Source organism: Podarcis muralis, chromosome 7 (assembly GCF_964188315.1).
Source record: "Podarcis muralis chromosome 7, rPodMur119.hap1.1, whole genome shotgun sequence".
NCBI lineage: Eukaryota > Metazoa > Chordata > Lepidosauria > Squamata > Lacertidae > Podarcis > Podarcis muralis.
In genome coordinates this window covers 69,117,565-69,130,758 of record NC_135661.1, presented here as the reverse complement: position 1 = coordinate 69,130,758, position 13,194 = coordinate 69,117,565, and the positions used below count along the sequence as shown (strand labels likewise).

General features: G+C 43.7%; 1 protein-coding gene across 9 annotated transcripts in view; it reads right to left on the bottom strand.

The window, feature by feature from the left end:
- Positions 1–13,194, bottom strand: part of PTPRU (protein tyrosine phosphatase receptor type U) — a 368,985-nt gene that overhangs the window by 46,079 nt on the left and 309,712 nt on the right. For all 9 annotated transcript variants that reach the window (XM_077932039.1, XM_077932040.1, XM_077932041.1 and 6 more), the window contains 4 exons: positions 12,906–12,942; positions 11,717–11,814; positions 11,477–11,593; positions 4,578–4,732 (listed from right to left, as the gene is read on the bottom strand). In XM_077932039.1, coding sequence (XP_077788165.1) covers positions 4,578–4,732; positions 11,477–11,593; positions 11,717–11,814; positions 12,906–12,942 — 407 coding nt within the window. The remainder of the gene's footprint in view (positions 1–4,577; positions 4,733–11,476; positions 11,594–11,716; positions 11,815–12,905; positions 12,943–13,194) is intronic.

The window sequence follows — 13,194 nt, the reverse complement described above, 5'->3', positions numbered from 1 at the left end:
AGAAACAGGTTTCCAACATTGTTGCTCCCGCAACCTGGGACCGGGCTGACTGGCCTTTATCTTCTCTGAGGCCAGGGGGGGTCCCGGCCCACAGGTGACCCGCCTCTCCTGGCTTTAAGGCAAGCACTCCTCCTGAGAGCACTTAGTTCCCTCCGCCTCTCTGCCCTGAGCCTCTGCAGCTCAGGAGAGGCTGGAGGGTTACTGGACCCAGGGGCAGCTTCACCTTCCCCTGACAGGGCTGGGAGAGGCACACCTGCAGGCAATGGGTCCTCAATTACCTCTGGAGCCAGAGTGGATACATCTGGTGTCTGATCCTGAGGACCCGGCACAGGTGCAGGCCCTTCAGATCCAAGCCCCTGCCCCGACTCAGCCAGCCCTGGAGGCGGGGACTCCTGTGCAGGCTGGGACTCCTCAGATTCAGCTTCTGAATCAGATTCCCAGGCCATCACAGCCAAAAACATCTGGAGGGCCGAGGTTGAGAAAGCCTCATGGACCAATGTGTCTGACTCAGTATGAGGCGTCTTCCTCTGTTCCTCATATACCATGTTGGGAAAGGCTGGCCTAACTTCTTCCATATGTTCCTTTACTGCTCCAATGAATTAGAATGCTGAAGCCAAAGACGCATTCTTGATGGCTGTCTCCCCGTGATAGAAGTCTTGGCCTTTGGAAACTCAACCCAGTCCAAGCCTGAGCACATCTTTTATTGAAAGACCCATTTGCTACAGCAGGCTTTGGGGAGTCAAGGCTAAGCCACCTGAAAAGTGGGTTTCTTAAAATGTATTTTAGTTCTTGGATGTGATTATATTTTAATGTTGTGGGTCTTGTTTTGTTTTTAATCAATACCTACTTTTCTTTAAACAACAGTGAAGAATGTGCCAGACAAATAGAATTCATCCAAGCTTTCCAACCCTTCTTTGTAGCTTTTTTATGGTTTTTGAGAGAGAGTAGTGCTGAGATCCAGTGTGGTGTGGTGCTTAGAGTATTGATTAGTAAAGCAGACAACTGGGTTTCAATCCTCACCCCGTTTTAATTCATGGGTCAAAAGTTGGCTTTAATGCATGAGAGTGGGGTCTGTTATTTGTTGTGTTTTCATCTTGATCATTTGCCAACCACAATTCTATGTAGCCTGGGGTTTCTGAAATGCAGGGCAAAAGTCAGGCTCACATGAAGTGCTAAATTACTTAAACCATATTTTAATGGTAAAGGTAAAGGGACCCCTGACCATTAGGTCCAGTCATGGCTGACTCTGGGGTTGCGGCGCTCATCTCGCTTTACTGGCCAAGGGAGCCGGCGTACAGCTTCCGGGTCATGTGGCCAGCATGACTAAGCCGCTTCTGGAGAACCAGAGCAGCACACGGAAACGCCGTTTACCTTCCCGCCGGAGCTGTACCTATTTATCTATTTGCACTTGACGTGCTTTTGAACTGCTAGGTTGGCAGGAGCAGGGACCGAGCAACGGGAACTCACCCCATCATGGGGATCTGAACCGCCGACCTTCTGATCGGCATGTCCTAGGCTCTGTGGTTTAACCCACAGCACCACCCGCGTCCCATTTTAATGGTACGCACAGCTAAACCAGGTTAGTGTGAGCTGCACAAGACTCCCCTATCCCACTCTCCTCCTCCAAAGGGAGACTGGGGGGCATTTGGTTCCATTTTCAACTAACCACAGTTTACCATTGTCTCCCAACTAGGATCTATCGTTAACTATTGCTATTATTATCTAGATGTGATTTGTCCATTAAGCACTAGCTGAAGGTGGTTGATTTTAGACAAACCGTGTGCCTCCTCCTCGAGAGGCCCAGAGGGTGGCAACACAAGAACGGGCCTTCTCTGCAGTGGCTCCCTGTCTATGGAATGATCTCCCCAGGGAAGTCTACACCTTTATGCGCCAGGCAAAAACATTCCTTTTTAACCAGGCCTTTGGTTTATCTTATTGATATAGAATGTGGCTTTTTGGGGGCGGGGTTATTGGGTTACTGCTTTTGCTTTGATTTTATATGTTGTGGTTTGGTTGTTAACCGCCCTGAGACCTCTGGGTATAGGACGGTGTATAAGTTTAATAATAATAATAATAATAATAATAATAATAATAATAATAATAAACAATAAACCTAACCAAATCCCTTCTTCACAGCTGCACCAGAGGAAGAGAGAGGAAGGGAAAGCACACGAGGACATAATGTTCAACTATGGTTTAGCACTATGCGTGAACACAGCCAACATCTCATTCATCGATATATTCCTGCAACGGCAGCCAGTAGGTTTCTGCCAAGGTCCCTTCCCAGACCTGCTTTAGACAAAACCAGCTCGCTCACACACATGCCGAGAGAAGCAGATTCATGACAGATGGTTGTTTCTTAGGGAAAGCTTGCCTGTAGCACAGAGCTGACCCCACAGATTTCCTCCTGAACGAAGATCCACCCATCCAAGCCCCAGCAAAATTCCAAATGCCGCAAAGGGAAGCCACTTCTCCTTTCCATTGGACCTTCTTAGTACATATACTAATTTCTGGGGCAGATGAATCACTTGCTGTGATTATCAATGATTACAGGCTGGGGAAACTAATTATACTGGTTGTCCCTGATGAATGAATACTGATGAAGCAATCGACGAGAGAAAGGGAGGGAGAAAAGTGGTGATGAGGAGAAATTCCCCAGCTTTCATTCATCAGTCCTTTCTTGTTTATCTAGCACAGAAAGAGCACAGAATGCAGAAGTTATAAAGCACGGCGAGGAACAGCGCTGCTGCTGTGTTCTGTGCTAGCATGGGGCTGCTTTGCAAGCAAAAGAAGAAGAGGAGCAGGTGTAAGACCAGAAGTGCAACATTCATGGTCTTCCACCGTCTCAGCAGAATAGCCAATGTAGCCATGCAGGCCATGTAACTGTGAGGATGGCAGCGTGGTCTAGCAGTTAGAGTAGAGCCAGAAAAGGACCTGGAAGACTGGGGTTTGAATCCCCCACTTAGCCATGAAGCTCGTTGGGTGTGATTTTGGGCCAGTCACTGTGTGATTTGGGGCCAGGTAGCATGCGATGGGAAAGACCTCAATCTGAGATACTGGGAAGCCACTGCCAGTCCAAAACATGCAATATTGAGCTAGTGGACAAATAGTGGACCAGCTTCCTAGGTAATAATAATAATAATAATAATAATAATAATAATAATAATAATACTCTGCCTATCTGGTTGGGTTTCCCCAGCCACTCTTGGCGGCTTACAGAATATATAAAACATAATAAAACATCAAACATTAAAAACTTCCCGATACAGAGCTTCAGATGTCTTCTATAAGTTGTATAGTTCTTTATCTCCTTGACACCTGAGGGGGGGGATTCCACAGTGAGGGTGCCAGTATCAAGAAGGCCCTCTGCCTGGTTCCCTGTAACTTCACTTCTTGCAGTGAGGGAAGCAGCAGAAGACCATCAGAGGAGGACCTCAGTGATTGGGCTAACCTTTGATAATGATTACTGGAACATTAAGCTCCAAAGCCCAAGCCATATAGCACTGGTTTCTTAACCTGCCTCAGCTGTCTCCACCACCACTCCCAGCAATAAAGCCAATTTTGTATTTCACTGATCTTTAAGGTATGATACAGAAACTGGATGATGTGATCTAAACAAAGGACTCTATATCAAAACTCCCACAATTATCCATAGAATCACACAGCTGGGCATTCTTTTAATTGTAATGACATTTCACTGCTTCCAAGACAAAAGTCATCATTTTCTGTGATATCTCCTTACTACTAATTTGCAGATAATGCCCCAATTCTTCGCTGACTTTTTTCAACCATGAGCTGAGGACCCTATTCATCATAAGGATCATTATTCTCTCCTCATGCTCTCATTATTGAACATAATGTATATTTTTACAAGTTATATTACAAAAGGCTCTATGTGCATTAGGCAAAAACTAATGGTTGCTCCTAATTGTCTTGATCAGGGACGTTGGGGAATTCCAACAAAAAACAGCAACGGATGAGGAAAATGCTTATTCCTTCCTCATCCAGAGCAAAAATCAATCCAGTGAATACGATCAGTACTTGCTGTTGTTGCTTTCAGTCCACAAACAATACGGAATTGATTATGGCTTCCCATCCCATTGTGTTTCCTTTAAATTGAAATGAATTGGGTGGATTAACATAATGGCAATACAGTGGTACCTCTGGTTAAGAACTTAATTTGTTCTGGAGGTCTGTTCTTAACCTGAAACTGTTCTTAACCTAAAGCACCACTTTAGCTAATGGGGCCTCCCGCTGCCGCCGCGCCGCTGCTGCGCAATTTATGTTCTCATCCTGAAACAAAGTTCTTAACCCGAGGTACTATTTCTGGGTTAGCGGAGTCTGTAACCTGAAGCATCTGTAACCTGAAGCATCTGTAACCCGAGGTACCACTGTATATTTCATGCAATTTATGAGATTAAGTATGTAAAATGACATAAGGCATGCAAATTTGCCACAGTGGACATCGATATGAACAATGCGGTTTAGGGCAGAAGATGAACCACCAGAGGAAGAGAAACAGTCTTGCGTGTGACATGGAGAATGATGCCTTCTTGGATCTCTAGTATTGAACTTACCTGCAATGAATAACGATGGGTCCTGCATCGGGAGGCGTGGAGGCCTTCACTCTGCGGATGAATGCCAGGAGCCCGGTTGCATGGTAAGGCACCCCATGTTCTGGCCATGATGTGAAGTGGAACTGCTTTACTTCATGCCTCGCTGAGTAGCCCCTCTGTAAGGAGGAGGTGAGGGCAGGGAGAGAGAAAGTAGGGTTAGCCCTACAGATGTTTCCAGGGCCGGACTTAGGTTTGATGAGGCCCTAAGCTACTGAAGGTCATGGGGCCCTTTATATGTCCAGCTGTCCTTTGTCAACAACAAATGGTCCCTGTTTTTTTGTGTTGAATATATGGCAATTTATGCAACCAGTCCATGCAGAATGTAGGCACCCTATATATAGAAATGAGCAAACCAGTGATATTTTAGGGAGCAGGCCAGCAGGCGGGGCCCATTACTTACATCATAGGAGCCTACACAACACAAACATTGTTGCTGTATGTAGGCTTTATTTTATTTGTTTTTTATCTTATATTTTAGAAATGTACATCCAGGTTTTTTTCTTTTGATTTTTTTTGGGGGGGGCCAAGAGAGTGGGGCCCTAAGCTATAGCTTGTTTAGCTTATATATAAATTGGGCACTGGACGTTTCCCCGGGAAGGTGGAGGTTAACATCAAAGGTGCTTCCAAAATTCTCATAATCCCAATTCTTTTGCTGCATTCTGGAGTCCCCGACTGCCTGGCCTTGTGTTTAAAAGTGCTATCAATGCATTACATTATTCCTTAGAGAAATTTATAGCCTGCTCTTCATTTAAAAATAAATCTCAAAGTGGGCCGCAATAAAAATATCCTGATCAATAAGACCAGCCAATATCACATAAAATCACAACAGCAATATGGGGTGAGCACATCTTTTGAGGGCAGGTCACCCAATTCCACCTCTAATTAACCATTAGGAATCATTATTTTTAACATTATTATGGGTTTTCGTTGAACTGCAATGTTCCTTGAGTTGTTTGTTCTTGCTTTGCTTATTTACCATGGTGTTTGTTTGTTTGTTTGTTTGTTTGTTTGTTTGTTTATATTGGGGTTTTTTGCCAAGGTTTATTATTATCATTATTAGCTGCTCTGAGCTCAACTTTGTTGTTAGAAAAGTGGCAGTGTGGTATAATGACTAGAGTGGTGGACTAGAACTAGGGTTCAAATCCCCACTCAGCCATGAATTTCACTGGGTGACCAGCGAAAATCACTTTCTCTCAACCTAACCTACCTCACAGGATTGTTGTGAGGACAAAATGAGGAGGGACCAACCATGTAAACTGTCTTGAGCTCTTCCATATAAATGAAATAAATAAGTAGGTAAAATAAATATTTAAATCTAACCCTTTAAAACAAATTCCAAACATGACACACCATTTATATATGGTTTGCTGCAGAAGCATGACTTCATTACAGTTTATGAACACATAAGGAAAAAGGGTTCCTCAATTATAGAGGGATTTTTTTTTAATTAAACAGAAGGCTCCAGCAGCTTGGAATTTGCATTTTCTCAAAATTGGGGGAAATGATAAAGTTCACCATGAAAGATGTTAACCACTGCAACAAGCAGCTATCACACTCAAAATTAAGTTGACCTTGGATGCTCACATAATATTAATTCATTCATTAATATACTGCTTACACACCTGAGTGGTTTCTAAGCTGCTTACAAGTTAGTAATCAATGATGTGATTCATACATAACTAAAATAAAATAATCCCATCAACATGTTAAGAACATCCATAATTTTAAAAATCACAACAAAACAATCCTGTTATAAAGCGTAACAGTTAAACCAATTTGAAGAGCAATTTAAACAATCAAATCAGGAAAGTTCAAGTTCAAGGGAATACTTGTCTAAGCAGGTGCATCTTCAACAGCCGGCAGAATGCCAACACCGGTGGGGACCTCTTGTATTTACCAGAACTCTTGCTACGGACCCAGAACATCTAAGTATTGATGTAGGAGAAGCTGTTGGGAATTCTCTAGATTTCGGTGTGGCATGAGGCCAAGTGGAAAGCAATTACAGGTGCTAGATTTTGCTCATGATTACAGGCAGCATGAGATAAGAGCATAAACACAGTGGTTTCTGACATGAAGCAGCTCTAACGGCAGGATTGCTGCCTGATCAAAATTCCCACCCAGGTGCCACCTCAGAAAAGGTTTGTGTATTTCCCATGTTGCTGCCCTCCCAGCAGAACCAGGAAGCTTTGATTCAGTTCAAAATTTTCATGCAAACCTCCCTTAAGTCACACTTTCCTCCCCCACAAATACGCAGACTGAAATGCATCTATCCTTCAAAATGGATACTTCTCTGAATTTGTGTGATGCAGTTCTCCAACCCAGGAAATGTTGCATGTGTACACCGCATACAAAAATACCTATCTCAGTGGAAAGATTGCTAGGGAGGAATCGCTTTCCAGAAATGTGTAGACTGGGCCAAACGGCATGCAAAAGTAGGAACAACGAGCGCCAAAAGGCTGACGAAGTGAGATCGTTTTAACAAGCAAATAATAACTGCAGGCTGATGTGCAAACATTGCGAACTGAACTTATGCTTTGAAAAAATGAGAAACCAACATTGACAGATTAATCTATCCCATATTCACAAGATTACCCCATGGCTGGAGGTCATGCTGTCCTCTCTCCTTTTGAGGCTACATCTCCTTTCACCCTAAATCACTCATCATAGTGTGATATTGCATCTTTGTTAAGCTTGGCTGAGACGGTATCATGATTTAATACACCGGCTCAGAGGTTCCATCCTCTTTTTTGGTGGAGAAATCCCAGGCCACTGATTAAGTGGTCCTTCTCCCTGAAACTGGAGCTGCGGCGAATGCCTTGGAACAATTACAAGGCAACCAGATCCCGACGGAACTCGGGTACTTTACTTGTAACAAGGTTGTGATTTAACGTTCCTCTAGATTACAGGGTGAGGGGGGGGTGAATTACAGTTGCGGGTGTCTCGAGATACAGTAGAACTGCTCAATAATTGCCACGAAGCTTTCAGCTCCTGTCTAGAAGACAGAAATAATTGTCCATTCCCTGTGCAATTACATGGCGCTTAGCCTGAAATTAAACCATCAAGAATGACCACGTAAATAAAGGGCTGTTCTGCGGCACTATTTACTGAGAGAACGTCCTTCAATGGAGTACCTAGAGAGTGCGTATAAACAAGGAAGATTCAGATGGAGGAATTCTGAGCACCAAGCATGGTTGGTGAGAGGGGGATGCCAAAGTGAGCAGAGGGTTTGGGATCCAAAAGAGAAGACTGAAAACAGACAAAAGTCTCCCAGGCTAGGAAATGGCTACACACAAATACTAGGTGTGTGCACTGGTTCTGTGCATACTCTGAATTACAAGGCAATTTCGGGACGGTTCCCACCTTCCGGGAAGGTACTTGCTTCGCCAAGTGTTTTTAGAGAATTTATTTGATTCAGTGTTGGCCGTTTGTTCTGTTCTTTGTGGTTTTATAATGTTATGATTTTATAGCTCTAATATGTTTTCCTGACTTCATTGTACTACCTTGGTATTTTTTTTTTATTAGTTGCCACCTTATAAATATTCTTATGAATAAGAAAATCCTGGATTTGGATCACAGCATAACAAGATGAGGTGAATCATGAACTCCCTAAGATTCTTTGTGGCTCTGTGGATTTAGATCTCAAAAAACGAACTAACCTACCTACCTAGCTACCTACAAGACATTCTTTTCATTGCCAGCAGAGGCAGCTGGCTGCCATGGTGGTGGCAGCAGAAAACAGTTAAAAACAAAACAGAAAGAAATAATTTAAAAGGTAAGTCCACCCTGAAACATTCCAGTCACTTTGCTCCCATTTCCCTGAAATCCAGTTCCAGATTTTAACACCTTGCATTCTAAAGTCAAAATTGTACACAACACAGAGTCTATAAAGGAAGATGCATCAAGTAGCAGCATCTCCAGGTCCAGGTTACAATTTTCTTCCTCAAAGAAAACATTTCCAGATAATGTCACCATGTTTCCATCTTCTCCGTCAAAGGAAACCACCTGTTTGTGTTTGTTCACATCACACATGAAAGTGGACTTTCAAGGAGTCTTTAAGCCAACAATGTTGACCTGTGACAGTGCCTTCTTGGTAGTGGTTCCCTGTTTATGGAATTCCCTTCCCGGCGAGGTGCATCTGCCTCCCTCATTATTAACTTTCAGAAGAAATGTTGAAATATTCCTGTTTACCTAGGCATTTGATGGCTCATAAGAAACTAATACATTAATAACTGTGAGGGTATGTGATTGTTTCTAAACACTGTACATTTAGAAAAAATGGTTTTGAAATGTCTTAAAGATGCTTTTCTTTTCTTTTAAATGGTCCTCTTTTGTGGTTTGCTGTGCCAGGCTCCAGCAGAAGGAGGGGCAGGATACAAAGTCAATAAACAAACTACTCATCCTTCTAGGTTCTTTCTACCCTCAGTGTCTAAGGAGATGATGCACATCCCCGATTCTCATTTTGGGGAGTGAAAATCACAGAGCTGCAGCTGCAAACAAGTGTCCCAAATATAGCAACATTGTGCCAAAGAGTTGTAGCAGATTGCAAAAGGGAGAGGCAGAGAGAAAAAGCCATTTGGTGATGAACAAGTTCTTGCATGTTAAGCCTGGTCTGTTGAGCCGTTAAAAAAACTGGATTCTTTATGTCAGCTTTTCCCAAACTGGTGCATCCAGATGCTTTGAACTATAAGTCCCATCAGTCTCAGCCAGCATGGCCAATGATCAAGGGTGGTGGAAGATGTAGACCAACAATCTCTGGAAAGCACCAGGCTGGGGCACAGGAAGCTGATCAGCACTTTGATCTATGACCTGGGAAGAAGGTCAGCACTTCGTAAGAATGTGTAATGATGGGGAATGATGTGTACCTAATGCCTTTCCCTGCTACTTCAAAATACAGTGGTGCCCAGCAAGACGAATGCCTCGCAAGACGGAAAACCTGCTAGACGAAAGGGTTTTCCATTTGCGATGCGCTTCGCAAGACGAATTTCCCTATGGGCTTGCTTCGCAAGACGAAAATGTCTTGCGAGTCTCGCCATTTCCCCCCCGCTTTCCCCCCCTTTTTCTAAGCCGCTAAGCCGCTAATAGCCTTTTAGCAGCCAAGCCGCTAAGCCTTTAATAGCCGCTAAGCCGCTAAACCGCTAATAGCGCTAATCCGCTTAGCCGCTAATGGGGTTGCTTCGCAAGACGAAAAAACCGCTAGACGAAGAGAATCGCGGAACGGATTCTTTTCGTCTTGCGAGGCACCACTGTAGCATTGAAAAAGAAGAAAACAAAACAAAACAGAGTGGGTAGAAAAATTGTGTACAAGTGTGCCTATGACTGATTGCTAGAGAAATTGATGTTGTGTGTCAAATCAGTGAGGACAACAATGCACAATAATCTTAGGATCTGAACTAATACATCAGGAAAGCTCTATCTTTGGGACACCGACTTGCTTCCCACATTGAACGGGCTGGTCGTCACATGATGTGTCCCGCCCAGTGCGCGAGTGCTCACCAGCAGCAACGGGGGATGGCAGCCCCTTCAATATTGGGAGTAGGGCTTGCCTCCCCGCCCCCAAATATTGAGGGGGCCGAAGCCGCTTCCACCCCCTAAAGTTGGCACCCCTGATTTGGGGGGGGGGGGAAATACCATTTGCTTTTGTGGATTAATAGCCTAAACATGGTGCTTTTTCACTATGTAGAAATCTAGAGGTAAGCCAACAGAGGGAGGGAAGGAAGGAAGGAAGGAAGGAAGGAAGGAAGGAAGGAAGGAAGGAAGGAAGGAAATTTCTTTTTCCCATCTCCACTCAAATTGCTCCACCTATTCTTGCTGCCTGTGAGTAGAGGAATTTCAAGCTCAACTGTGAAGATGATAGATAAATAGATGATAGATCGATAGATTAGATAGATGATAGATAGATAGATAGATGATAGATAGATAGATAGATAGATAGATAGATAGATAGATAGATGATAGATAGATTAGATAGATAGATAGATAGATGATAGATAGATAGATAGATAGATAGATAGATAGATAGATAGATAGATGATAGATGATAGATATAGATGATAGACAGATAGTTTAACATTTTGTAGGAAGCAGTGATTTTGCTCCCTCTTCTTTTAACCCACTGATCCCTTCATCAACCAGCACTAACTTTCAATATCTTATATTTCAGTATTCACCGCCAAAATAAGAAGAAAATGGGTTGTGATTTTTAAAACAAACCCCTCCAGACTGATCCCTTCCCACCCCAGAATATTCAGTGAATAGGCCATTCCAATTTTATGGTCTGCAAATAGGATGAAGCATTTCAGAAGGTCTGTTTTTGCTCAGCCCTAAACTATCCATCAAAATCCAGGCCAGAAATTGGGGAACCTGCAGCCCTGCATGGTATTGGGACACCATCAGCACTAATCATTGGCAATGCTGGCTGAGGCTGATGGAAGTTCTAGTACCAAACACATAGACAGCAACAGGTTGGGGGAGACTGCTTTAGACAGAGATGTCATGCGGCTACAACTCCCATCATTCATGACTATTGGCAAGGCTGAAGGTGGGGGTTTAGCAGTTGGAATCCACAGCATCTGAAGGGCCACAGGTTCCTCACCCTAACCACATGAGCATTGCACATTACTCCAGGGACCAGTATGGGTGGGCAGAATAGCAAGGTCTTCTCAATGCTCAGTGGTTGCTATAGGAGCCCTCCTGCAGTCTTCCTGGCCTGAAGACCTTTTTGCCAACAAGGAAGCCTCAGTGAAACATATCTCTGCCACCCGTTGCTGCTGGGAGATCATGGCCAATGTACCAGCTTTTGGCTTAAGAGCAATGCTTCCACAGACAGGACTGTGCTGAGCTTTGAAGCGTGAAGAGCTTACCCTCTCCAGAGTGAACGTCCTCACGACATATTCCGCCAATGTCTCCGACTTCACCTGGGTAATTTTGATGTCGCCATACATCTCTGAGTCATCTGGCCAGTATTTGGAGCACTTGACCTGAAATAGCAAGATAAGACCATCATCTGTGTGTCTAAGGGTGGGGTGGGGGGTCAGGGCCAATAAAGCACACCCCTCTGGAACTCACAGGGTGGGGAGAGGAGAACAGAATGAGTCTCTTACCCTTCCCACTTCAACCAGCTTGGTTATCATCACTATGCTAGAACAGTGCTCCTGCCACACCATCCGCCAGAAATCATAGATCATCTCCTGTTTGGGGCCTGAAGCATTGAGATGGAAGAGAACTAAGCAACCACAGAGACTGCTAAAGGATGTCATGTGCAAAAATAAGGTGGCTATTGATTTGTTTCAGGTATTTCCTGGCCACCCTCTACCACAAAAATCTCAGAGGTGAGTTACAGCATTACAATATTACAGTATTAAAAAGCAGTTGGAACAATGTACTGTACATGAAAAACTGCACCAGGGAGTAGTGGAACTTAAAAATAAGTCTCATCTGTCAAAAGTCAAGTAAAGAGGTGTGTCTTCAATGAATGCAGAAAATGATACAATGGTGGTCCCAGATGCCTCTTTGAGGGGTGGGAATTCCACAGTGGAATGCCACAGAGGAAGCCCCCTCCCAAGACACCTCCATCCCAAACTTCTGAGGACTACCAAGAGTGTCCCCTTTCAGATATTTGGGGTCTAAATTGTTTAGTAAAATGAACATATTGAATTGGCAGAAATGAATGTGTTGGGCTGGCTGAATCCACACACTCCATCACCTTCAAGATGAAGGAGGATCTGCTAATCCCCACGAGTTCACCAATGATGGAGGGATGGGGGGGGGGCGGCACATATACACAGCATCTGGGCTCCTTTGGGAGGAAAGACAGGATATCATTTTAATTAATCATCATAATAATTAAACCAAGGATGGTCCAGGGATTGAATATGTCAACCCCCACTCAGTTTTGCACTGTTGCTTTTTTCTGGGTCCCTGCTGCCCACATGCTCAGGACCATTAAAAAAGATGCCATCATTTTTAATGATCTCCTGTGATTATTATTTTTTAATAATAGCAATCATGGATAAAGGAGCAGTTCTGATTGTGCTTGGGACATTGTGCGTGTGCATGTGTGGGAGACAGGCTTAGGTCTTCTGCCCTGCAGTTTTCTCCCTGGAGAAAAACTTTACATGCTCAAATACTACTACCACTATTATTATTATTATTATTATTATTATTATTATTATTATTATTATTATCTGCATCACCATCATTATTCTCAAAAACAAGCCCAAGTGGTGCAGAAATGAGGAGGCCAAGAATACCAGAATGTGAAAGAGGAAGAAGATGATAAGAATGATTTACCTTGAGTGGCTATGAAGTGGTTGGATCTGTGGTAGCCCTGTGAAGGAATAAGACAGTGTGTTATGTTCCTATGGTAGGGAGGGAATGGTGGAAATACTTCCTGCATTTGCATAGAACGCCGCCAGCAACATTGGTCCCAAGATCTGCTGCTCTTAAAGCTGACTTAAGCAATCCCCTTTTGCTATCCACACTGTAATGGTTCTAGGGGTTGCTTGTGCATAAATCGGTGCCACACCTGGCTGGTTGCCTGAGTGAACCCTTGCTGTCTCAATCGCTGGCAGAATCCGTC